The sequence below is a fragment of the Spea bombifrons genome, chromosome 2 (assembly GCF_027358695.1).
Source record: "Spea bombifrons isolate aSpeBom1 chromosome 2, aSpeBom1.2.pri, whole genome shotgun sequence".
Taxonomy (NCBI): Eukaryota; Metazoa; Chordata; class Amphibia; order Anura; family Pelobatidae; genus Spea; species Spea bombifrons.
In genome coordinates, this window is record NC_071088.1 from 122,218,237 (window position 1) to 122,244,007 (window position 25,771).

General features: G+C 36.9%; 1 protein-coding gene across 1 annotated transcript in view; it reads left to right on the forward strand.

The window, feature by feature from the left end:
• The window catches only part of TRPC4 (transient receptor potential cation channel subfamily C member 4), a 78,385-nt gene that overhangs the window by 42,586 nt on the left and 10,028 nt on the right, over positions 1 to 25,771 (forward strand). The window contains exons 4-8 of the mRNA XM_053456339.1: positions 10,776 to 11,106; positions 21,831 to 21,970; positions 23,710 to 24,023; positions 25,086 to 25,281; positions 25,562 to 25,756. Of these exons, the coding sequence (XP_053312314.1) occupies positions 10,776 to 11,106; positions 21,831 to 21,970; positions 23,710 to 24,023; positions 25,086 to 25,281; positions 25,562 to 25,756 (1,176 nt within the window). The remainder of the gene's footprint in view (positions 1 to 10,775; positions 11,107 to 21,830; positions 21,971 to 23,709; positions 24,024 to 25,085; positions 25,282 to 25,561; positions 25,757 to 25,771) is intronic.

Below are 25,771 nucleotides of genomic sequence, written 5' to 3' on the forward strand. Positions count from 1 at the left end.
ACTGTGACAGTTAGAAAGTAAAATTCTGTCTTTCAGGTACAGGACACCATTTCGGACATCTAGACAAAGCCTAGACAATTGTATCCAGCTCTACACATGCTATGATTTTATTTGTGCTGCTGGCTGTTTTTCCTTACAGATAAGAGGCCCTTTACTGCCATTCAGTTAACATTTTACTAGAAAAAAGTGAGGGTAAAATTGCAGTGACATGCTCTCCCCTATTGGAGGATCGGGGGGCATCACTGCAAGTAAATGTTATATGGTACGCAGTAATTTCACAACCTTAATAAAACAAGACCCAAAAAGCTTAGAGGAGTGAGATAAGCTAAAATTATTGACAACAGAGGCTGTTCACCACAAACTGGATCAAGGCCTCCAATTCAGGAATATACCCATGGAGAGTAGTATTGAGGTTGAGGTTACCGTGGCAGCCACTCGGCAACAACAATATTACGTCTATATCAGCACTCTAAATGACCCCATATGATAGTTTGCCAGACCAGGCTACCAAATTGAAGATAAGTAATTAAATATGCAACCAAATTGTCTCGGTGTTTTTATAATGTCTGTGGCGATTATAATCCAGCATGCCTCTGTGTATTTATTATAGAAAGATTAATGACGTTTTGGCATTGCACAGTCAAGAAGAAAAATACAACTAAATGAAAAACAGCAGAAATCTCAAAACAGGCATTGTTACAAATACAAAATTTCACAGAGGAGTCAATGCAGTTATTCAACAACTGTATCTAGCATAACGATCTGCAGGATCTCGCACTAGAATGACATCCTCATGCAGCAATAACAATAGTACAGCAGTATTAATCAATAATATTGCAACCTCAATCAATACTGCAGTAAAATTGAAAGACAAATCTGATTTACATTTAGAGTATGTACGTAGATAGATAACAATATATAAGCACCACCACCTGAACATGTAAACGTAAAAGGTAATATAATAATAGTTCAGATGCTAAAGCGTGGAATTTGGAACATCATGAATATGTAGGGTATACAACAGGTTTGAGAATGTAAGTGTACTGTTTATAAGCTTCGATTTAATGAGCTGTCTTGAATCCAGATATTTCATGAAAAAGCAGATTGCCTGCTAAATGCATACTCACCAGTAAGCAAGCAGTTGGATTTTCATTGTTAGATTGTAAGAACACATTTAGCATGTACACTTTATGCAACTTGATTCAAGTTGAAAAAATATTTATTAACCTACGAGTTGCAAATGAAAGTTTTAACAAACAATATTTACTTTGCATCCCCAGGGAGATATACAATTAAGAAACATAATAAATAAGGTTAACTTCTGCTACTTGTATTTATACTATTATAGCTGGAAGAACCAGCACTGGCTTGAGCCCAATGCCTAGCTAGACCCTAAGTGGAAGAATGGAAGAAAGCTGGACCTGAGCATGTTTACATGTTTCCTCTTACATCAATAAGGATCAGCATAAATACTTTTCCTGTGTAATGTGTACATCTGCCTTGGCTCAGGCATAGCTTGATGAGTCCAGGCTTTGGCTTGTACCTTGCCATCGACCTACTTGTCCACATCTAACCGCTGTCATATTGTGCGTTTTATAAATTTATTAAGATACATTAAACAAACAAGCATATTGGTATGAACATACCTTTTCTTGGGTTGAAAAAACAAACAAAACTAAGCTGTCTTATAAAATTTCTAGGGGTAGATTGCTCTACAGGGACCGAAATCCTTACCTCCCTTTACGTACCTCCTTTCTAAAAGCTCAGAATATCTGCCAGGTTTGCCCTATGTGATATAGGCAATATATATTTTTTTTAAAATAAAACTGCAAAAAATAATAATAAATCACAAAATATGTTTATGGAGAAAAACAGCATAAACAAACACAATGGAGAGGTTTATTGTCTCAGGTGGCTTTTGGTCTAGGACTGGCCGTGCAGATGGCCTATTATGTTGGTGGAGATGTATTCCAAAAGCATACATTAAATTGCAGTGTATCTTAGCAGATACATGATGATTTCTTAAATTACCAAGAAATCCAAATTCATTTTTAACCCTAATAATTCTGAGAACATTGAACATTAAAAGGAGATAATTTTTACATAATTTCTACTTTATTTCCTTTTGCACGTCAGATATCAGTTAGTCTACCACAATAGAAGTCCAATATTAATTCAGCTCCTCCACTGTCAACCTTTTCCAACCCATTAATCTCCATTGTGTTTTTAAATGTCACTGAAAATGTATGATGCATGGCTCTTAAAGCAAGCGTAGTTCTTTATTCCACCACTGAAGCCGTCAGAAACAATCAGTGCATAAAATAATAATTTAGTAACACTTCATCCAAGGTAGAAAAGACTTAAGTCTGAAATTTTCAACCAAGCACATAGCTGGGTTTCCCAATATTATCTATTTTTGTACCTTATTTGTCAACCCAAATCAAAACATAACATTTATATTATTAAGCTATATTTTATAAAGTTATATAAATAATAATGTTAATGATACAGTATATAAATTAACATTAATTATAGGCAATGTAATATTTCAGCGTTTTGAAGTATGAAAAAAAATTCTTGCTACAAAGCAATGCTATCTTCCAATTGCAGAATATTTTTCTTGTATAGCTACAAACCAATGAATATTCCCCAGCATTAACTGAATTTCCAAATAATAAAGTTAATTTAGAATTTTTTTAATGACTTCATTCTGGCTTTTTTTTAAACACCCAACTGAAAGTGTTTTTCATTTCTTTGATTTGTTATCCAATTACATTATCTACTATTTGAGGAATAAATAGCGAGTGATATCAACTAACAGGGGTCTGGTCTGTGTGCTTTTGTAAAGACAGAATCACATAATCTTTCTAAAGATGCGGTGTCTGGAGGAAAAAGTTAATCCTCCGATGCAGCACAATTTCACAGTACATGTTTCTCGGTTATTGCCAACATTTGTTTTTTTTGTAAGCTTGGATAATTGAATTTGAGGGCTTGTTTGACTTAGGACATGCTCCTTTGAAAAACAATTGGCAATATTTGGGCAACATGGTTTTAAAGTGACTTAAGAACACAGTGCCTTTATTTAAAGAGTATATTTTTCCCCTTAAAACAATGATTGTGTTATAACTGATTATTATGGTTTATGGTATTACTTTTTGTTATTCAACTAAAATGTTATTTTCTTTTTTTTGTGGAACGCTCAGCCTTAGAACTAAATTTGCATCCTAAACAAAGAATTTTATAGCAGAACCATTTGATCTATCTAGTCTGACCATTTGTCCAGCTGTAAAATATACATACTACATACTACAAGGTATTACTATAAATATCATGGTGATAATATATCACCATGGGATCTTTAATTTTAATTTTAGTGAACTCAAGACCAAAATTATGTCTGCCTCAATAAGATTTGACACAGTATTTCCAAAAGAAAATGAAACTTAGGAAAGCTAAAAAGCTAGGGAGACATTGTAAACTTGATAAGTAAAATTAAATATTAACTGTTAAGGAATCGCCTGTATGCTTTGTGCTTAATTTTAAGAGTGATTTTTCTTCAACATTAACATTTAATCTGATTATTATTGTTAGAATTGATTTATATATTGTCACGAGATTCTACAGTACTATGCAATGGGTAAACAGACATAACAAGTAGGGCATCACATAGCATTTTGGACTTCAGATTATAAAATGTGAAAGTGCAAATGTTTTAATTGTACCAGTGATGGTAGGTGGGGGGAGGGGACTTTCACAGACTGTCATTTTACAGACTTTGTTGAAAAAGTGGGTTTTAAGGGATTTTTGAAAGACTTTAGATAAGGGGAGAGTCTGATAACCAAGAGTTATTCCGGAGTATAGGTGCATTCCTTGAGAAGTCATGAGACATTAGATAAAAGGACAGACAAAGTCCATCAGCTGAGTAGGGCGACCAGGAGGGTATGTATTTGGACATAAATGTGGAGATGTAGGTAGGGGAATTTATATGAATTGCTTTGTTGGTGAGAAGTCGGAAGAGGCCTTTCTAAGCTATTTTGAACCGGTATGAGGAGACAATAACAAGGGGTCACACAGGGCCCCCTAGAGGCACAGGCCCTGTCTGCAATTTGTATTATATTCTAAGAGGTTGGGAAGCTGGTTGAGCTTAGGCGCTTCTGTTAACTGTTGAAGGTGAAGATCACTTTCCCTACCTCCTGCACAAGTGGAAGGTTATAAAATAAACTGAGGGGTATAAGGTCCAGGAAATTCCTTCTCACCCCATTCCTGGGCCCAGGGAGGCATAGACCTCATCCAATGGCTCCCCTTCAACCCAAATCCTGTTCCCTGTAGGTTGAGAGGTTTATAAATAAATAAAATACCATTGGTGGCCTTCTATGCCCCCCCAGCCCTTTTGGGGTACATAAACACACTTTTGGGTACCAGGAAGGTGAAAAGGGAAAACTAGTTCAGCCCCCATGATAAGGGTGAGAGGTGCATGGGATGCATGCCTTACGTAGACTATTTTTAGTAACCATCACCTTCACAATCTTCTGAGCAAAAGTTGTATTCAGCAATACCCATTCCTCTGTTTCTTTTGTTATGTGTCTCTCTTTCATTTTCTGTTAAAAAAAACCCCTGATAATTATTTTGATTTGACTTGATTATGATTTAACCCTATTTACACATAGGGTATTCCTGTTATCAGGGGTTGTAGACTATACATTTTGTCTTCATTTTGTTAGTAGCATCTATCGTTTTGGAAGAGATCCTATGTAAAATCATTAAGAGTGTGTGGAAAAATAGCTGCATTATAAGTACTAGAATTACCTTTGTTAAGTCCCTATATTGTCTGATTTTTAGAATCATATACTTTTGTGGGTGGTTTTGATAATTTAGAAAATCCTTGTAATTATGAAAAATCCTAGGCATATTGTGCATTTTTTAAAGCAGGGCAAATACTTTCTCTGCCATTTGTAGTAGCTGTGTCAAAGAAAGGACTATTTTTCCTGAAATAAACAATGTATAATTTTGTGCAAGCAAATTAAACAGGAAAGAAGGAAATTACGGTTAAAACAAACAGCAAAAGTGTGTTTGTGTTTAAATTGTTTTCAAATTTAAATGTAAAAATAAAACAGCTAATATTTTCAAAAATCAAATTGTTTCCTTTGGGTATTTTAAAAAAGTTAATATGAAGAAGCAGGCTGAAAACACCAATCTAACACAAGCTATGCTTTAAAGTACTAAATGATAAACCAGCTTCTGCTCATTTTATAGGATAAACATTTTCACATTAGGGTTTTATATAATTGAAAAACCATTGAGGTATTTCACACAGAATTATATTTTTAGAATTAATAGGAAAAACAATTCTCTAGTTTTTAGAATTATAAAAAATTAATTCCATAAAAGGCAAGATTTAATTTTTGAACACTGTTTAACACTTTTGTGTCCATTCACAAGTAGAGTGGTTAATGGAATTAAAGGGTATAACAAATGGGAATTTGTGAGGTTCGGGCACAAGTATGTACTGTCCTGAAACACTAATCTCCTCTGCACGCAATACACATACATGTATACAAATAATAATAATTAAACTTGTGCGTTAGGATTTGTACATATTTCGAAGCAAAGCCAGTATAATACACAGTGGCAAGAAAAAGTAAACCCCTTGGAATTAAAGCATTTATGTATAAACGTGTCTAAAAATATGATATGCTCTTAATTTGAGTTACAATAGTGAACAAATACAATCTGTTTTAACTAATAACACAAATATTATTGTATTGTTATTGTCTATATTGAATATATCATTAAAACATTTGCAGCGTGGGTTGAAAAAAGTATGTGAACTCCTAGGCTAATCACTTCAACAAAAGCTAATTTAAGCCAGAAGTTAGCATACCTGAAGTCCAATAAATGAAATGGGATTGGAGGTGTGTTTTAGAAAATACTTTGGCATAAAAAACACTCAAATATTCATATATTTGAGTGTATTATATATATTGAATGAATATATATATATTTTGAAGTAACATCTACTGATGTGAATCATGCCTCACAAAAAGAAACCTCAAAAGAAATGTTGATTTGCATAAAGCTGAAAAGGGTTACGTTATCTCAAATAGTTTACATATTTATTTGCCCACAGTTAGACAAAATTGTTTATAAATGGAGAAAATTTAGTACTGTGTCCCTAGAAGTGGGCATCCAGCCAGGATGACTCCAAGGGCACAGAATGCTCAGTGAGTAAAAAAAGAACCCTAGAATAATAGCTAAAAGCTTCATGGAATCAATTAAACTAGTTAACATCTCTGTTCATGAGTTTACCATATGCTAAACGTAGAAAAGGCATAGAAGTCATGGCAGGACACCACATGGACTAAGGTTGAATTGTTCGTGAAAAGAACAATGATGCCAAATACCAACATAAAAACATCATCCCAACGTTGCAGTATGGTGGAGGGAATATCATGATTTGGAGCGGCTTTGCTGCCTTTGGGCCTGGACAGCATGCCATCATCGAGGGAATAATGAATTCCTCAGTTTATCAAGGTATCATACAGGATAATGTAAGGATAGCTGTGCGCTATCTGAAGTTCAGTAGAAGTTGGGTGCAACAGGACAATGCCTCTAAACATTGAAGTAAATCTTGGAGTGGCCCAGTCAGAGCTCTGACCTTAACCTGTTAGAGTAGCTATGAAATGACCTCAAGAGAGCTGTTAACACCAGGCATCCTAAGACTATGACTGAGCTTAATCAGTTCTGTAAGGATGAATGGTCTAAAATTCCTCCTGAAAGTTGTGCATGTCTGATCTGTAGCTACTGGAAGGGCTTGTTTGAGGTTATTGCTGCCAAAGGAGGTTCAGGTTCTACCAGGTATTAAATCTATGATTTACTTACCTTTTCCGCCAGGTCTTAGAATGTTTAATGGGTGTTCAATAAAGACATGAAATATTATCATTTTTGTGTGTCATTGTGTTTGTCTATACTTGTGACTTAGATGTACATCATTTACTTTATCTTGTTACTGTATTTATGTATGCAAGGGCATATGTCTGTCACAGCAACACTTGAAATGTAGTTAAAATGTCTACATAGGGTGACTTAAGATGACTTAGGGTGATTTGCCCTATAAACAACAAATTGTTTTGTGACCACTGATGTCCAAGTGGCCAGGGCCCCTCCTTTGAACGAAAAAGATCTAAGATGGATTTATGAACAATAAAAAAAGTTAGGATGTAGAGCTGAAACAACGAATCGATAAAATCGATAATAATCGATAACGGAAATCATCGATAACGATTTCCGTTATCGATTAATCGAGTGATCAATTCGTTGTTGGAGCACTCGGCTCCTTTTACTTACCTCCGCGAGCGTTCCCCGCTTCTGCTACACGCTCTGCAGTCTCCGCCTTCTAGCTACGTGACGGATGTGACGCGTTCCGGAGGTAAGTATTCTTCATGTCTATGTGCACGGATCGCACAGAGCCACTCGCACAGAGCGAATCGCTCTGTGCGAATGGAGCCACTCGCACAGAGCGGTTCGCTCTGTGCGAGTGGCTCCACTCGCACAGAGCGGTTCGCTCTGTGCGAGTGGCTCCATTCGCACAGAGCGGTTCGCTCTGTGCGAGTGGCTCCATTCGCACAGAGCGGTTCGCTCTGTGCGAGTGGCTCCATTCGCACAGAGCGGTTCGCTCTGTGCGAGTGGCTCCATTCGCACAGAGCGGTTCGCTCTGTGCGAGTGGCTCCATTCGCACAGAGCGGTTCGCTCTGTGCGAGTGGCTCCATTCGCACAGAGCGGTTCGCTCTGTGCGAGTGGCTCCATTCGCACAGAGCGGTTCGCTCTGTGCGAGTGGCTCCATTCGCACAGAGCGAACCGCTCTGTGCGAGTGGCTCCATTCGCACAGAGCGGTTCGTGAGTGTGGGTGCAGGGCAGAGTGGGGGTGGGGGTGCAGGGCAGAGTGGGGGTGCAGGGCAGAGTGGGGGTGGGGGGTGCAGGGCAGGAGACTGGGTGCAGGGCAGAGTGGGGGTGGGGATGCAGGGTGTGAGTGTGGGTGCAGAGCAGAGTGGGAGACTGGGTGCAGGGCAGAGTGGGGGTGGGGATGCAGGGCAGGGTGTGAGTGTGGGTGCAGGGCAGAGTGGGTGCAGGGCAGAGTGTGAGTGTGGGGGCAGGGCAGAATGTGGGGGCAGGGCTGGGTGCAGGGCAGAGTTAGAGACTGGGTGCAGGGGCACAGTGCAAAGTGCTGGGTGCAAAGTGCCAGTGCTGGGTGCAAAGTGCCAGGGCTGGGTGCAAAGTGCTGGGTGCAAAGTGCCAGGGCTGGGTGCAAAGTGCTGGTGCAAAGTGCTGAATGCTGGGTGCAAAGTGCTGGATGCAAAGTGCCAGGGCTGGGGCAAAGTGCTGGGTGCAAAGTGCTGGGTGCAAAGTGCCAGGGCTGGGTGCAAAGTGCTGGGTGCAAAGTGCAAAGTGCTGGGGCAAAGTTTCTTGAACAGTAATAGTCCACCTCTTTTCAGAATGTTTGGGGTTATTTTGTTTCATAAATATTGTGTTTGGGTTCTTGTACTTTGAAAATATTGTTTTTTATTACATCATAACAAAATAAGAATGTTAATGTAAATTTTAAGTTGTTTTTTAACATCCAGTTCATTAAATTCTTTTAAATAAACGAAAAATTTGCATATTGTTTTTTTTTATCCGATTAATCGATTAATCGAAAAAATAATCGGCCGATTAATCGATTATTAAAATAATCGTTAGTTGCAGCCCTATTAGGATGCATAATAAAGAAAATAAAACCAGGAATCATCCTAGTAAAACTCTTTTTGTGTAAACATGTTGCATACATGTACCTGCAAGCAGTAAAACTGGCACAGTGCCAATTATGCTAAATAATTGTTGTTTGGACACCATTGTCCATTTTAGCTATAACTGCTTCCTTCTTAACTACTAATTCAGTGCTGTCTTGGAGAAACATAGACGACATCTAAGTTGTTTAAGCATTGTTAGTATAAACATGGCACATTGTAGGACAAAAAAAAACACATAGGGAGTTATTTATGAAGGGCAATTATGTCACAAAGTTTTCAAAGTAGTCTTTTGCCCATAGCAACCAATGGAATGTTCCTGCTAATTGAACCATTCCATTGGTTGCTCTCGACCACTTTTAAAACATGTACCAGAACTGCTCTTTATAAAATAAGCTTTTTACAAGCCCTGTGGAGTAATAATATAATTCTGAAGCAAAACATTTAGCAATTTGTTTCTATGGTGATAGTAATGTATGTTAATTTAAATTTAAAGTCTTGTTTATAAATGACATATTACCTTAACTGATTAATTGTTCAAATTATATCTTAAACTTAAAATTTAAAGTTTTAAAGACCCATACTAATGTTTGTTCTTATTCTAAGTTTCAAAATAAATTAATAAACCAGTCTAATTAAGATTTACCTGTTACCTTGCAACAGGTCAGTTTGTAAAATTACTACCCTAGTAGATTTGCCCCAGTCCACTATGAGTGCTATTATTGTGAAGAGTCTATAAGTAACAACAGCTCAGCCGTAAAGTGGTAGACCATACACAATTGCATGGCATGGCCACTGAGTTCTGAAGTGAATAGCACATAAATATCCATGTCGTCTGTATCATCACTCACTATAGAGTTCCAAACTATATATATATATATATATATATATATATATATATATATATATATATATATATATATATATATATATATATATATATATGTATGTATAGGACATAGTACACATGATAATGTTCCTAAAAAACATATTCTCTCATCAGTAAGCAGTAAGACATGACCCCCAAGGAGCTTACTACTAATTTTAGTGAGTGTTGGCTCGGTGGAATGCTTTGGACTGAAACTAGATTGTAGAGAGTCAAGCAGATAGTTAGAGGAAAGAAATGAGCTAGTTAATTTTAATTTAATTATTACAGCTATTTGGATGCTAGGGGGGAGGGGAAACTGGATGGTAGTTTGATGGGGATGTGGGATCAACGTAAGATTTCTTTAGAGTGGGAAAGCATGTTTAAATGGGGATGTGGATACTCCAATGGAAAGAAAGAGGTTACAGACATTGGTTAGGGTTAAATTAAGGACACCAGAAAGATATGTGAGGGCACAGGGTCGAGGGGAGAGATGGTCAGGTTGGAGGACAAGAGAACATCAGGGGTGACTGGATTAAAGCTGTTGAGGTTGGCTGAGGGTGTTGAGGGTGGCTTGTGGCAGGAATGTGTAGCAAGGTCTTGGGGAGAGAAGTAGGAAGGTGAGGGAGGTGCCGGGGGACAGAGAAATGTGTTGAAAGTGGAAAACAGATGTTTAGGGTTGTGAGATTAATGAAACAAAATGTGTTTGGAGAAATAAAAATTTGATGTATAGGAACGGAGCATACGTTTGAAAAATGTGCCTGCCATGTCTTTCTTGTTTCAGGTATGTTCTGTTTTTTACTTATATTATATTTGATAGTTTATGGAGTTACCATACCTGGGAACTCTCTGGGATTTTTGCCAGGAGACTCCGAGTGAAGCACCGCTTCTCCGGGTCTCTGGGTTACCACGGGGAAACTCTGGGTCGCGGAAGTGGTGTTGCGGCACACCTCACTCCCCGCCCCCTTCCCCTACAAAAATGGCTTCATCTTGCGTGTGGGGCTAGCCACTGACATCAGCTGGACCACCCAGTTCCCAGGTATGCATAAAACCAGTTAAATACTGTTATATACTTCTAACTTCATTTATATTGTTAACAAAATTTTAACAAAATTCTTCTTTCTTTCTAGTTTGTTGCCCAGCCTAACTGTCAACAGCTGCTTGCGTCCCGTTGGTATGATGAATTCCCAGGCTGGAGGAGACGACATTGGGCAGTAAAGATGGTGACGTGTGTCATAATAGGATTTCTTTTTCCTGTCTTCTCTGGATGCTACCTGATAGCTCCAAAAAGTACACTGGGACTCTTTATAAGGAAGCCTTTCATCAAATTCATATGCCACTCTGCATCATACTTGACTTTTCTGTTCCTTCTTTTGCTTGCATCACAATACACGGAATATAAGATGCGAGAAGGACCCGCACCTACCGTTGTTGAGTGGATGATATTGCCATGGGTTTTGGGTAAATGCATTCCTAAAGAAAATACAATACAAAGGTTGAATGCTTTAAGTTTTGTTTCTTTGTTTTTCTTCAATATTTATTGAATGCATGCAGTCATTAGTTGCAGTTATATTAAAAAAAAAAACTAGCACTAAGTTTATGAAGAAAAAATATTCTATCAGAATTTATCTCCAAATCAATGAAAAATGTCTTATAATGCAGTCTTAACATAATAGTTTTCATAGTTTTTCTACTTCAATATTTTGAGTTTTTTCTTGCATATTTAATGGTTGAATGTTGTATATCCATTTAGAAGCTAAAAAATTCTTACGTGACACAATATACATTCTACTAAATAGAGAGAGCCATATATAAAAAGTAGTTCTTGTGACAAGTATTAAAAGTGGTTTATCACCATAGCAACCATATGCAAATGCCAAGCAACATCCCCCTGGTTGCCATGGTGAAAGAATCGCTTTTAAACTTTATACATAAGCCTCATAACTAAACATGTGCGAATGGGCCAAAAAATATTGGGACAAATTCTGTTTTTGTCCATCCATTTAGGATAAAAATCTGGGTCTGTTTTAAATTCAGATACAAAGATCGCTGCTCGACACCCACATTATCTCTCACTCACACTCTCTTATACTCTCACTCTCATTTTCTTTCACTCTCTCTCATGCTGTCTGAATCTCACCATACCTTCTCTGCCGACCACTTCCGCTTCTGTGTCTCGCATCTTCTTATTCTGCATCTTCTTGTTCTCCTTTTTCCTCTCTCCTATCTTCTTTTTATCTCTCTTGTTTCTTCGTCCGCATCTCTGCAGACATAACCTCCCAGCAAACGTCCGCCAAAATGGTGGAACTTCTGCTGTTGTCCTCTCCCCTGATCTTTCAATAAGGGGATAGGAAGTCACCAAAAGCTCCACTATTTTGGTGGAAGTTCAAACGAGGTTATCTAAGGGCAATTTGGCAGAGCTTCGAGTTACGTTCTCTCCCAGATCCTCCAATTGCTCAAAGGTCACGTCAGCGGAGATGTGGACTAAGGAAGAAGAGAGAAAAGAGAATAACAAGAAGATGAGAGACACATAAGCAGAGCTGTGAGACACAGAAGCTGACCTGTGAGACACAGTACTGGCATAGAAGGTAAGGAGACATTCACAGAGAGTGAGAGAGTGGGAGTATAAGTGGCTGTGAATTGTTTTCTTCTGTTTTGCGTGGGGTTCTGACTTTGTTTTCAGAGATCTGTATGAAATGAGGAAAAACGCAATTTGCAATTTGTATGAATTCTATTACACAAGTCTACTCATTACCATTTGTTTAATATACTCAAATGTGCCAAATTAACTTAACTGGATGGGGAGTGGAGCTGTGAGGATATGGGAGGGACAGACACATCTTCTTGTCTATATTTATTAAACAAACTTAACTGGGATCAGCCCTATGAGCTATGGGCTGATTCTTCAGCGTTGTCATGTTCGTTGAAGCTCCACGAGGTGAGATCTTGCATGGAGCCCCAGACTGATTGATATTGACAGTTATTTTGTATTTCTTCCAACTGTTGCCACCTTCTCACCGAGCTGCTTGTCAATGGTCTTGTAGCCCATTCCAGCCTTGTATAGGTCTACAATCTTGTCCCTAACATCCTTGAACGGCTCTTTGGTCTTGCCCATGGTGGAGAGTTTGGAATCTGATTGATTGCTTCTGTGGACAGGCGTGTTTTATACGGTAACAAGATCACGAAAGAACAGGCTTCTTTTAGGCCCCCGAAAGAACAGGCTTTGTCAAAGTGCTGCCTGGGTCCCACAATGCGACTCCTGTGGCACAGGATCTTCTATGAGCCTAGTAACTAGTGAATGCACATTTTTTGCCATAATGTCAGTCATTTTGGTAATATGTCCATAAATCTGCAGTCCTTAATATGTAGTTGTGATTTAGATGTTATCGAGTCTTGACAATCATAATTAAATTTTGCTTTTTTGTCTGAGATTGATGTTTGTCAGTTGCCAAGAGTTTGGGCTGTCCTGTTCTTTCATAACATAAATGTATCTAATGTTAGTGTGACTTTGAACAGAAAAGGTCACTTGCTTAGTTAATCCACAGCAAAAGTGGCCAGAAATTAATGATGTGGCACACATCCATAAACAATAAATTTAGTGCAGTTTTTTGTCAACTTACGTATTGTAGACTTCATTATGCAACAAGTAATTTGGGAGCACAGCCAACCCTCTGACTGTTGACATACGGGAGAGAGATTAGAGCATGGCTACTATAATGGTAAAAGGCTTGTATTATACACAAAGGCCGTAGACCCAATCTGAAGTTTAGTTCAGAAGTTTAAATATAATGTAAGAAGCTTTTACTGTACTGAGAGGGTAGATGATACGTAGAGCAGCCTCCCATCAAAAAGTGGTAGGGGCTTATACAGTGATGGAATATAAACCTGCATGCACTAATTAAGGTGTGAATCTCTACATCGGGAAAAATGAGCCAAAAAGTTCTTATGTCTTTGCCCATATTTTCTCTGTGTGCATAAAAATATTATTGAAAGGTTCACCCTTTGGAAGAGATATACTGTCTGCTTACTTGAAGACTGATTCCCATGTACACAAATGTACATGTATATTTAAAAAGCCTCTGCTAAAAGTGGTATGTGTGCATGTCAAGTAATCAATTGTTTTGCCTTTTCATTTTAAATTTTTTCTGCTTTTTTGTAAGAAATATTTTTGTGGTTAATTACTTTGCAGCTTAATTTTACACCTTTACAACTAAAGTAACAGCATAATCGCAAAACAATAAAAAATGAGTCTTGAAGTTTAAAATATTGTCTTTATAATGATGAGTTTGGGTATATAAAAATTAGCTCAATGCTTCTTAAAGGATGCCTGAAAATCTAAACGCCATAGAAAATGTTGGTTTGGCATTCGCAATAGGAAGTCTTCATAATAGGTTGTGTGAATTTCGCATGCTGTGCGTCTTTAAGCTGTAGTCTTCTTATTTAATGTAACGGTTTAAAGATTTGAATCAGAGTATTACAAAAATTGTGATGAATCAACAGTACCGCTATCAACCTTCACAGATCTCCTTGTTAGATGGTAATTTTAGTTTGTTGTGTTGAAAATATGTGAAAAGGCTAAAATAAACCAAGTGTTATCTCTGGCAGATTTGTTGAAATGCTAAATTGAGCATTTTGATGATTTTGTATAATATATATATATATATATATATATATATATATATATATATATATCAGCTGTATAGTCCCTGTAAAAAAAGTTTGATTGTTATCCACATTCGTATTGAATTGCGGAATAATTCACTTTCCGAACCTAGTTTGTGTAGGGCACAGGTCTGTATTTTATAAACATGTGTATTATATATTTATTTATTATTATTTTAATATAGTTTATATTTAATTGTAAATGTTTGTGTTAGACTTTTGTGTTAGGAAGGGAACATCCTTATATGAATTCTTATTGGTTAGTTCCAATTAGTGAAATATTTTTATCACATTAAAAAAACATCCTACACTCTTACTAAGGATATACTGTAAAATGTCACATATAATTATCACAATTTGACTTATTTTAGGACACTGAGTGGGTACAAGTTATATATGGCTACACTGTAGCCTTAGTTCAGAAGAAGCATGTATATTATTAACAAGTGTGTGTTATACCAGACATTTATGGTATGTAATATAGTATGGTAAAGCTTGTTTAAGTGTCCTAGACTTTGCTTTGGTACAGCTGTAGCATTCTGTATATTCCTAAATTAAATTAAGTTAACGGTTAATTGTTAACTTAGCTAGCTAGCTTTTTATAAACCCTTTGTGACATCAAACCTGATTAACCTGAATCTATTTTCAAATTTAAATTAAAGCCAAATTCCTCCCTATCGCCCATCTTATTCAACATATGCATCAAACCACTAGCAGACCTGATCAAGAGAGCTAGATTTCCACTGGTATGCAGATGACACCTAAATATGCCTTGGAGCATCAGAATAGCAAAGAACGCATCCCAACACCAATTTCTCATGCCACAGAGACATTCTTGACTGGAGGCAGCTAACATACTACAACTCAACCCAATAAAACTCAACTGATGGCACTAGACTTCAGATGTCACCCGTCAAGTATTACTTCCCAACAAGCAGCAGAACTCCCCATCTCAACAGGTCAAAACCTAGGAGCAATAATAGACAACACATTTTCAATAAAATCTTGAATCGAGGCAACTGCGAAAACTGATTTGAAACCACTACACTTGATACACAGAATAGCAACCTGCTAGATAGGATATGGAAATAATAACCACACCAATAGTCCTATCACGGCTGGACTACAACAGTGCCCTATATGAGGGCATGCTAGATTATCTATTCTCCCCCTACAGGCAATTCAGAAAAATGCAACAATCTGGAAAACTCAAATTTTATTCCATATCTGTTGGACTGAGGAAACTACCTTGACTAACGGTGAAGCAATGAGCACCATTCAAATAACTCACAATGATACTCCAGGCATTATATAAAAGTACATAATTATATTTACAGGAGACGTTTACCTTCCACTCTTCCTCAACTGCCCTTGCAACAAACAAGACATACTGTAAGGAAAAAACATGGAAGCTGTTCAGCATCTTAACTAGGTGCACGGCACTAGAACACCCTCCCTCCGCCTTTTAGGAAAACAGAAGAATTCCCTACATTCAGATGGAAGCTAAAGACTTGGCTCTTTAACAAGGCATTCCCTGATAATCTGCCCCTACTATTTTCCTTTTCTGGCCCCTTAACTACAAGGACAAATTGTCTACCCTGCTTATGCACTATATACACTCACAGATAATAAGAAAGACATGTAGATTATTCTGGAAGTAAAAATAAAAAGGGACATCTTACTACATGGTAACCTAGACCATAGGGAGCCATGCACAATTTGGTCCTATGGCACTCTTTCTATTATAGTTCTATCCATATCAATCACCTTGATATTGTCAATGGAGTTTTCTTTTTCCAACTTGCTCATTTGTTGTTCTGCTGCAACTTGACATTTGATAAATCTGACCCTATCCATTACCAACCCTCGTCCAGTTCCTCGTTCCTTCCCTCTCCTACCCCACAGGTAACGATATTGGATTTGTATTCAAACTTGCTTACCGTCTGACCCCTGAATTTGGGGTCTGTGTTTACTTCTGCCTTTTTGTCTGCCAACAGTCTCGCGCCTAGCTGCCTGCCTAGAGTCTCAAGCCTTGCCACTTGCCAAGAGTCAGCAGCATTTCTGTCGGCCAGAGACTCCTGTCTCATTTGCTATAAATTGTATTCTCTATTGGTAACTTGTGGGTGGGCAGCGCAAAGTGGTGTCTATCTATGTTAGGTTTCTACCTTATTGACCTGGTGGGTCTTAACTTGAGATGCCATTTAGTACTCTGACTTACGTTATAATAATCTTAACAAAATATGTTTTGGTATATATTCTTAATTTAAACAGCAACAAGTATTAGGTGCTATTTTCTGACATCATACTCTCTTTGGGATATTTAAACATATTTACAGTATGGTCCATCAATGCTATAAGGACCATTATTCTTTGAGCTATCAAAGAGTTAAAAAATGCAAGCTATTTTCTATAATTTGTTTTCCACTCATAACTTTGTGAAGTAGCAGTAAAAATAGAATAGAATGCAATGTGGGAGAATATTAGCAGGGGACCAGAAGGCTTACAAATGATAAAAAAACAGCTTGTTTTGTGTAGTTTTGTACATTCCCACAGCTCTATAAATAAATTCAATATATGGTTTATGTAATGTTTTCCGAACAACACTTTTTAATAATAGAGAGTGATTAACAACATGCTGCCTGGTCAAAGGAAAACTGACTTATATTTGGAGGATTTATTGATGTTTTGTGTACTTTGTTTAAAAACAGTTGGTTTTGGGTTGAGACCAGTTGAGGTAGTCCGTAGGGGCCCTCCTACATGTAGATGTATGTGCAAGTAGAATAGGCTGACACTGTTAGATACTTATTGATAGTGGATTGTGCTCAGCAGAATCCATGCTATTTAACAAAAGCTGTTTTCATGTTTTATTATTGAAGCTACTAACTGCCAAAGCCCTCATATAAAGGGATGGAAGGAACTAAATCCTAAACAGAAATTATAATATACATTGTTAACTATTGCACATTCAATATTATAGAGTAGGAGCCCCATTATTAAGGGACTCTTTGGCACTGGTTCCTTTCTCGCAAGCATTGATCCTTGCTCTAAAAATTTTTCATACATGTCCGTATTTTTATTTATAGATCCAGTAGGACCCTCCTGCCCCCAGGAATGGGCTGGTGATTAAATACTTAGGGCCAGTTGCATGATGGATACACACGGCCACACACTACACTTACATTTTTGCAGTGTGCAGCCATACCAGTCCACTAGGCATTTGCCTAGACATACCAGTACTATTTTAATGCCTAATGCATATCTGAGTCAATTTTGCATGGAGTTCTACTATACATTAAAAATATATTTTTTTACAATTTAGTAAACTAGACATACACTAATATGTGTTTTAAATTCAAAGACATTTTTGGGGGACTAGAAAGTCCCTGTAACAGATGCAGGTTTTAATTATAAGTAAGAAAACTAGCAGACACAATATACATATATAGGATATAATTAAATATTTTTCTTCTAATATGGGGAGTTATTGGATTTCTTCAGGTAATTTCATGTTCCAGCGAAACAAAAAAAAAATGAAAAATCTTAAATCAGTCCCTGACTAATCCATTGCCTTTCCTAATATTTTATTGTTTTGAAAAAAAAATCTAATACATTAATTATTGAAGTTTTGCCATGGATCATGCACAAGAAAATGCAAAAGCTCTTTAATCCCAATAGTGGCACAGTTTATGAATTATTCATGCAGTGTTGTCTAATACAATGGCTTCTGGATCCCAAAGAACCAAATTAGGTTACTAGATTACTTAGGTTATTAGACTTCTTTAAATAAATGCAATGGTGGTTACAATGGTGATTGATCTACTTGTCTTATGAAGCAACATTGTTTGCAAGAGCTGGCACTAAAATGTACACTAAGTCTGAATTTGAATGAAGTAAAGTTGGACTTGTGGTTAATAATGATGAACATGTACATCATATCTGAGTATGAGTTTAAAAAGTCTTCATAATAAAAAGTGTTGACTGTAGCTGAACACTGGCTGGTTAATGAAACTAGAGTTAGAGCGACATAGAACTGAAATGTAGGAGAACAAGTCATCTACCTAACACCATTATTGAGAAAACATGCCTTCATGCTTAAGCAACAAAGGCTTGGTTACAGCTGAACACAAAGATATTGGATGAATAGTTCTATTGGAGCAGATAAATGAAGTTCATTCCTCAAGGGGCCAGTTCAGTGAATACAGATAGTTACTCAACAGCAAAAGAAAGATATTTCATAGATATCATATTTCATAGATATGTATGTTATTGCTCATATATGTATTATTAGTGAAAATCCAAAGACCCAAGGGTTAAAGAACTCTTGGATACCAAAGATATGCCAGTTTGATTGCATCCCTTTTGCATTTTTGTACCTGTACATGTAGCTCTACTGTATTGCTATAAAAAGGTACAACAAATAGCGAGCAACACATCATAAAACGGTTAAGTGAGATGAAGTAAAGCCCATTAGACTGTGTCTGAAGAAGAATTGTTATTGATATTTGCAAGTGCAAGATATGAAAACTGGAAGGGTTCGACAAATGTGCTATTTCAGATGAAGCAACTTGTTACATGAGTGTTAAAATACCTGTGAAATAACATGGCTATTTTCCAGATCAGAATTGATGCTTATTTTGACATACTCTTTGACTTCTTTGACTGAAATGGCAGTTTACAGACTAAGATGTTCTCTGAAGATAATTAAGCAATAAATATTCTTATAGCTCTTACTAAAGTGTCAGTAAGCATTTATGGGCAATTACGTGTAGTTCTGGATGTCTATACAAACATACATATTTTAAGGCTGTGAAGATGTCTTAAATACGGTAACCGTTATATATATATTTTTGTTCTATGTCATAGAACTGCTTATAACGGACTAGCCTGGCAAAATTATATTTCAGGCAAAATAAATAATAGTTTTTCCTGCTTTTACTGTAAAGAAACTCACATGTTTTATTTCTTTAGTCAGTCTTTAATATATTTTTTAAGCATAACAAAAATAATACTTATACTACATATATACTTTATTGGACTAACATTCCAGTTTTAGGATGAGCTTTGGAGAGTATAAATCTCCCTTTGTCAAGTCAAAAGCAATACTAACCAGAGACATCTAAGTGAGGCATGGGCAGCAGAATACTGGTTTAAGATCAGGATAGAGACTGATTTAGCAGTCTCTAGTTTAGCAGTTTAAGGTGGTTGTACATAAGTTTAGCCAGTTTGAAACCAAGTTGGGCCTGTATCACGGAGACAATGCATAAATTAGAGTAAAATCACAGAAAATATCATACAAAGTACTGGTAATCTGACAGGAATCCTACCTTCAAGTGTAATCTGGTGTCCTTAGTGTTGAAATGGTTAATCATCTTTATTTCAAATGTTTTTCTGGCTTGTGTGTTCCCCTTCAGTACTTTTATCCTGAGGTTCATAATGCAGTGGTCTGTTAGAGTGGCTGACTGCGTCTGTTAACGGAGAGGTCCGTCTGGGTGAAGTGGTGACCAACCGGGGTGCAGTTATTATTTTTGTTGTGTCTGTTAATGGAGTGTCTCCGTAGGTTCATCCTTAGGTTTAGTTCTTGGCTGGTTTTTCCAACGTAACATACTGCTTCACATTTGCTGCACTGGATCATATACACAACATTAACAGATGTACATGTGTATGATCCATTGATGTTCTATGATTTGTTGTGACAGGCAGTGTTGTCATTACATACACTCACTGGCCACTTTATTAGGTACACCTGTTCAACTGCTTGTTAACACAAATAGCTAATCAGCCAATCACATGCCAGCAACTCAATGCTTGTAGGCATGTAGACGTGGTCAAGACAACTTGCTGAAGTTCAAACCGAGCATCAGAATGGGGAAGAAAGGGGATTTAAGTGACTTTGAACATGGCATGATTGTTGTGCCAGACAGGCTGGTCTGAGTATTTCGAAACTGCTGATCTACTGGGATTTTCAGGCACAACCATCTCTAGGGTTTACAGAGTGCGGCAGTTGTGTGGACGAAAATGCTTTGTTGATGTTACAGGTCAGAGGGGAATGGGCATACTGGTTTGAGATGACAGAAAGGCAACAGTAACTTAAATAACCACTTGTTACAAACAAGGTATGCAGAATACCATCTCTGAACGCACAACACATCGAACCTTGAAGCAGATGGGCTACATCAGCAGAAGACCACACCGAGTGCCACTTTTGTCAACTAAGAACATGAACCTGAGGCTACAATTTGCACAGGCTCACCAAAATTGGACAATGGAAAACTGGAATTACGTTGCCTGGTATGATGAGTCTCGATTCTAGTTGCGACATACAGATGGCAGGGTCAGGTTTTTGAAAGCATGGATCCATCCTGCCTTGTATCAACGGTTCAGGATGATGGCGGTGGTGTAATGGTGTGGGGGACATTTTCTTGGCACACTTTGGCACCCTGTCCATCCCTTTATGACCACAGTGTACCCGTCTTCTGATGGCTACTTCCAGCAGGATAATGCACCATGTCACAAAGCTCACATCATCTCAAACTGGTTTCTTGAACATGACAATGAGTTCACTGTACTCCAATGGCCTCCACAGTCACCAGATCTCAATCAAATAGAGCACCTTTGGGATTTGGTGGAACGGAAGATTCACATCATAAATGTGCAGCCGACAAATCTGCAGCAACCGCGTGATGTCATCATGTCCATATGGACCAAAATCTCTGAGTAATGTTTCCAGCACCTTGTATAAAGCATGTCACGAAGAATGAAGGCAGTTCTGAAGGCAAAAGGTGGTCCAACCTTTTGGGGGTTTAGGATGGCACTGTTAAGCTGCTTGAGGCAAAGGTGGCACTGTGAGACATGTTGCTTAGTGAAGCTTGGGGACCCCTGGGCAATTTTTGCACTAGGACCCTATGGTTTATACTTACTTACACCCCTGTAGATCAGTAAAATATTTTTCAAATAAAAGTGCTTTTTAAAATTTTTAGATTTTTTTTTATAGTAAATTAGATGATATCGTCAAGATAATAATATTTAAAGAAAGCCCTTCTTGCCCTGAACAATATATAATTTGTGTGGGTTCACTAAATAAGAGAGAAGAAAACTACAGCTAAACACGAGCACAGCAGAAATGTTAAAACAGCCATTGTCACATTGTCACATTGTGCAAAAAAGAAGTCCTCTTTCCTTAAGGGGTTAAACTGCTGTGACCTGTACCTTAATAGTCTCAATCTTGCGCCTTGACCCATATACTGCTACCCATGTCTCACTTAGATGTCTGTGATTAGTAATGTGTTTGACTTGATAAAGGGAGGTTCATACTTTGGGAACCTCGACTGTAAAATGGAATGTAAATCCAATAGAAAAGGCTCTCTCTCTCTCTCTCTGTAAATATACATTAACGATTGTTGTATTTTGCAATGTTTTCATAAGCGTTAATAAAAGCATTAAGTTATGCCTGTAGCAATTTAATATAAGTTTAACCAAGTTATATAACTTTCTCTGAAAAAAAACTCTTTTTGTTTACTAAACAGGTTTTATATGGGGAGAAATTAAACAGATGTGGGATGGAGGATTCCAAGATTATATCCATGACTGGTGGAACTTAATGGATTTTGTAATGAATTCATTATATCTGGCAACGATATCATTAAAAATTGTTGCATACGTAAAGGTATAGTAAAAGTTGTAGTTATTTAAATTATTCATAAATATTGTTGCATATTTGTATTCAGTAGAATAATAGGTTTAATTAATTTTTACTATAACATCCTGCATTATAATACTTCAAATAGTAATAATTAAAGCTGCTGTTGCACTCCAAAAAACATTTTGAAGATATGTGGATCCAAGCTATTATGTTACTTCTATAATATAACTGCTGTGATCAAAAATTACCCCTAGGAGAGATAACTTTTCAATGTTTCTTGTCTGAAAATTTAATAGATCCTATAGTCTGTGGTGAAATCCATGGGTCCTTATATTGGGTAGCATTGTTTAGGGACAAAGAGTGTGAGTATTAACTAAATGAGCATTACAAAAGCCAAAATATACTAAGTTCACCAAGTTCTGTTATACAAGAAAAATGAGACAATGTTTTACTATATCTTGTTTCACTGTTTGCATAACCATATATTGTTTTCGTGGCACTACTGCAACACATTATTCACATGAATTGTTATGACATAAATGAAAAATACAAAACTGGGATCGCTTCAGGTTTTACCCAGATTTTTTGTGTGAAGTCCTTTCTCTGGGTAGGGGAGCCCAATAAGACCATATGACTGTATGTTACGCATGGTCAGCTTCTGAGTACAATCTCAGACTACTAATAATAATTAAATATATTATGATGGGAATATTACAAAATATAATATAGTTACCAAATAGTAACACCCTTCCCCGTTGTCCACATATTATATTCTAGATTGAGAAATGCATATTATAATAGCTCTAAATATAATATAATATATGATATATAATATAATATAAAAATAAATTCAAAAGGGTATTGCATTGTGAAGTAACCTTTTATATAGCCAACTTTATTTAATTTTCAAGATGAGCTATCAATGAGCTTTCAATAAAATGTTATGCCACTAAAAATGTGTTACAATAAACCACTTTATTTAAGGCACTCAAAATAACAGGGCTGTTAACTCTTAAGATACACTCCCAAACTGTTATTTTGTATCCAGTTCCTTTAACACTAAATGCACAACAAAGCAACATATTAGTAGGGGGTGCCTTTTTAATTTCACAGCCCAAAATCAGTTGCCATTGCCATGAATTTGCTATTATTTTTTGTGTGCTTTGGTTACTATTATGTAGTTATTTGTATGTTAAGGAGTTACAAACGTTCACACACCCCTTGGCAATGAGACAGTTAATTTGTATAGATTGGCTCCAATAATGTGTGCCATTAATGTGTGCCTATTTGTTGCCATGGTGTTTATTTTTTTATCTGTGGTTTGTTTTTATGCAGATTTGCATTACACAATACACAGGGCAGTCTTATCACACCATAACAGACAAGGGGCACTTAGGTTTTCACTTTATTTACTAATAGCTTCCACTTGGCAAAGCCAGTATAATGGTATTCCAGCGGTTCATTTGAATATAGATTACCTTGTAAATTGATACTCCTCATCTATATTCATGTTATATCCCCACTAGGTTAACGCAACCTGACTTCTGTGCTTCTGGTAATTATGTTTTTTGTCAAACTAGACTCTACCCCACACAACAGAGCTGCTAATTCTCCCTGATATCTGACCCAGTAAGAAAAGGCATATTACTACTTTTTTTTACCAACATAACATTTTCATAGTACCATGGCTTGAAACGTGAAACATTTAATACGGTATGACAATGTTATTATTTTGCGTGTTAATATATATTTTCTTTCTGCAGTTCCGTGGAGAGAGGGATCGAAGTGATTGGGAAACATGGCACCCAACCTTGGTAGCAGAAGCAGTCTTTGCCATTGCCAACATATTTAGTTCTCTGCGTTTAATTTCATTGTTTACCGCCAATTCTCACCTTGGACCCTTACAAATATCTTTAGGAAGAATGCTTCTGGACATTTTGAAGTTTCTTTTTATATACTGCCTTGTGCTGTTGGCGTTTGCAAATGGCTTGAATCAGTTATACTTCTATTATGAAACAAATGAACCCCTAGATTGTAAAGGAATCAGATGTGAAAAGCAAAATAATGCCTTCTCCACGTAAGTCACTTTAACTAAGCTAGTCTCAGGCTCAAATAATACAAATGTATAATATGAGGCCTACCAAACAGTGTGAGCATGCTGCAAGAAACAGTGTATTGGCTGTACAATGTATACAAAAAACAAAATACTCTCTGCGCTTCTCACCCTAATAAAGTTGGCAACAAAGATATAAACATAATATAAATGAGAGGTTTTGGTTATATGAATTGGCCAAAGCATAATTAAGCTCACCCGCCACGTCAAGGCACACTCTCAATAGGGTGAGAATCTACTCTCACCTCCTACGTAGTGGACACACAAAGCAGTTTATACTGCTACCAAAACCTTATTAATGTGTTGGGGGAGGTGCAATTAAACCTCCTTCCTATTAACCCCTGGACAGCAAGCTGCAACCAGACTGATGAGGAGCCAACAACCTCAAATATGTGCAAACAGGGAAAAGTATAAACTGCGTTGTGTGCTCACTATGTAGGAGGTGAGAGTAGGTTCTCACCCTATTGAGAGTGTGCCTTGACGTGGCGGGTGAGCTTAATTATGCTTTGGCCAATTCATATAACCAAAACCTCTCATTTATATTATGTTTATATATTTGTTGCCAACTTTATTAGGGTGAGAAGCGCAGACAGTATTTTGTTTTTGTGTATATCATTATTCTGACCTCCAGGTCACTGCACACCTTCTCTCTCGTTCCTCTAATCGGGGGAGATGGTGCGCCCGGAGCCTCCACCAGTTTGCACAATATTAGTAGTAATGTTGATGAAGATGTAAGCCCATGAAGTTCAACGTGTTCGAGATTTTCCTTAAGGCACTGATGCAGATAATCACTAAGATGGTTTTGGGTTATTAAAATGCAGTAAAATTAATGATTTTAGTACTATGTTATTTTTTTAATTATTTAATGGAACAGAATGTTTTTATCCATTGTTTTATCCCATACTAAATTGTGACAGAAACATTAATTAATTTATTGATTGACGTATTAAGATGGTATATTACTTTTAAAAGTTATAGCTGTATTTTTTATCTTTTTTTCATGCAAATATTTTCTTTTCTTTTCAGTTTATTTGAAACTTTGCAGTCCTTATTCTGGTCTATTTTTGGACTAATCAATCTATACGTGACAAATGTAAAACCAAAGCACAAATTTACAGAATTTGTTGGTGCCACCATGTTTGGAACCTATAATGTGATTTCTTTAGTGGTTCTCTTAAACATGTTAATCGCTATGATGAACAACTCTTACCAACTGATTGCTGTAAGTATACTCCTCTATTGCATAATAGCAACACTTTTTATATTTGGAATTATTGTGGCGTGCCCAAGTACCAATAATAGACATAGAAAAGCAAATAACCACATTTGTCACTCAAATATATAAAATACATGAGAAATCATTTGGAAATTATTCGAAATATGTAATTTTTCCTAGAACATAAAATGTTTGACTATTCCTTTTAAAATTGGCAGGCACTTTAAACCTTTTATTCCATGCGTTACAATATTGTTTTAGCATTTTTATTGAATGTTGTGATTAGGATCATGCTGATATTGAATGGAAGTTCGCAAGAACAAAGTTGTGGATGAGTTACTTTGAAGAAGGAGGTACACTTCCCACTCCCTTCAATATAATTCCAAGTCCAAAGTCTTTGTGGTATTTATTTAAATGGTTGAGAAAACAAATATGCAAGAAGAACATGAGACGAAAGCCTGAAAGTTTTGGAACAATTGGGGTAAGTATAATCTAG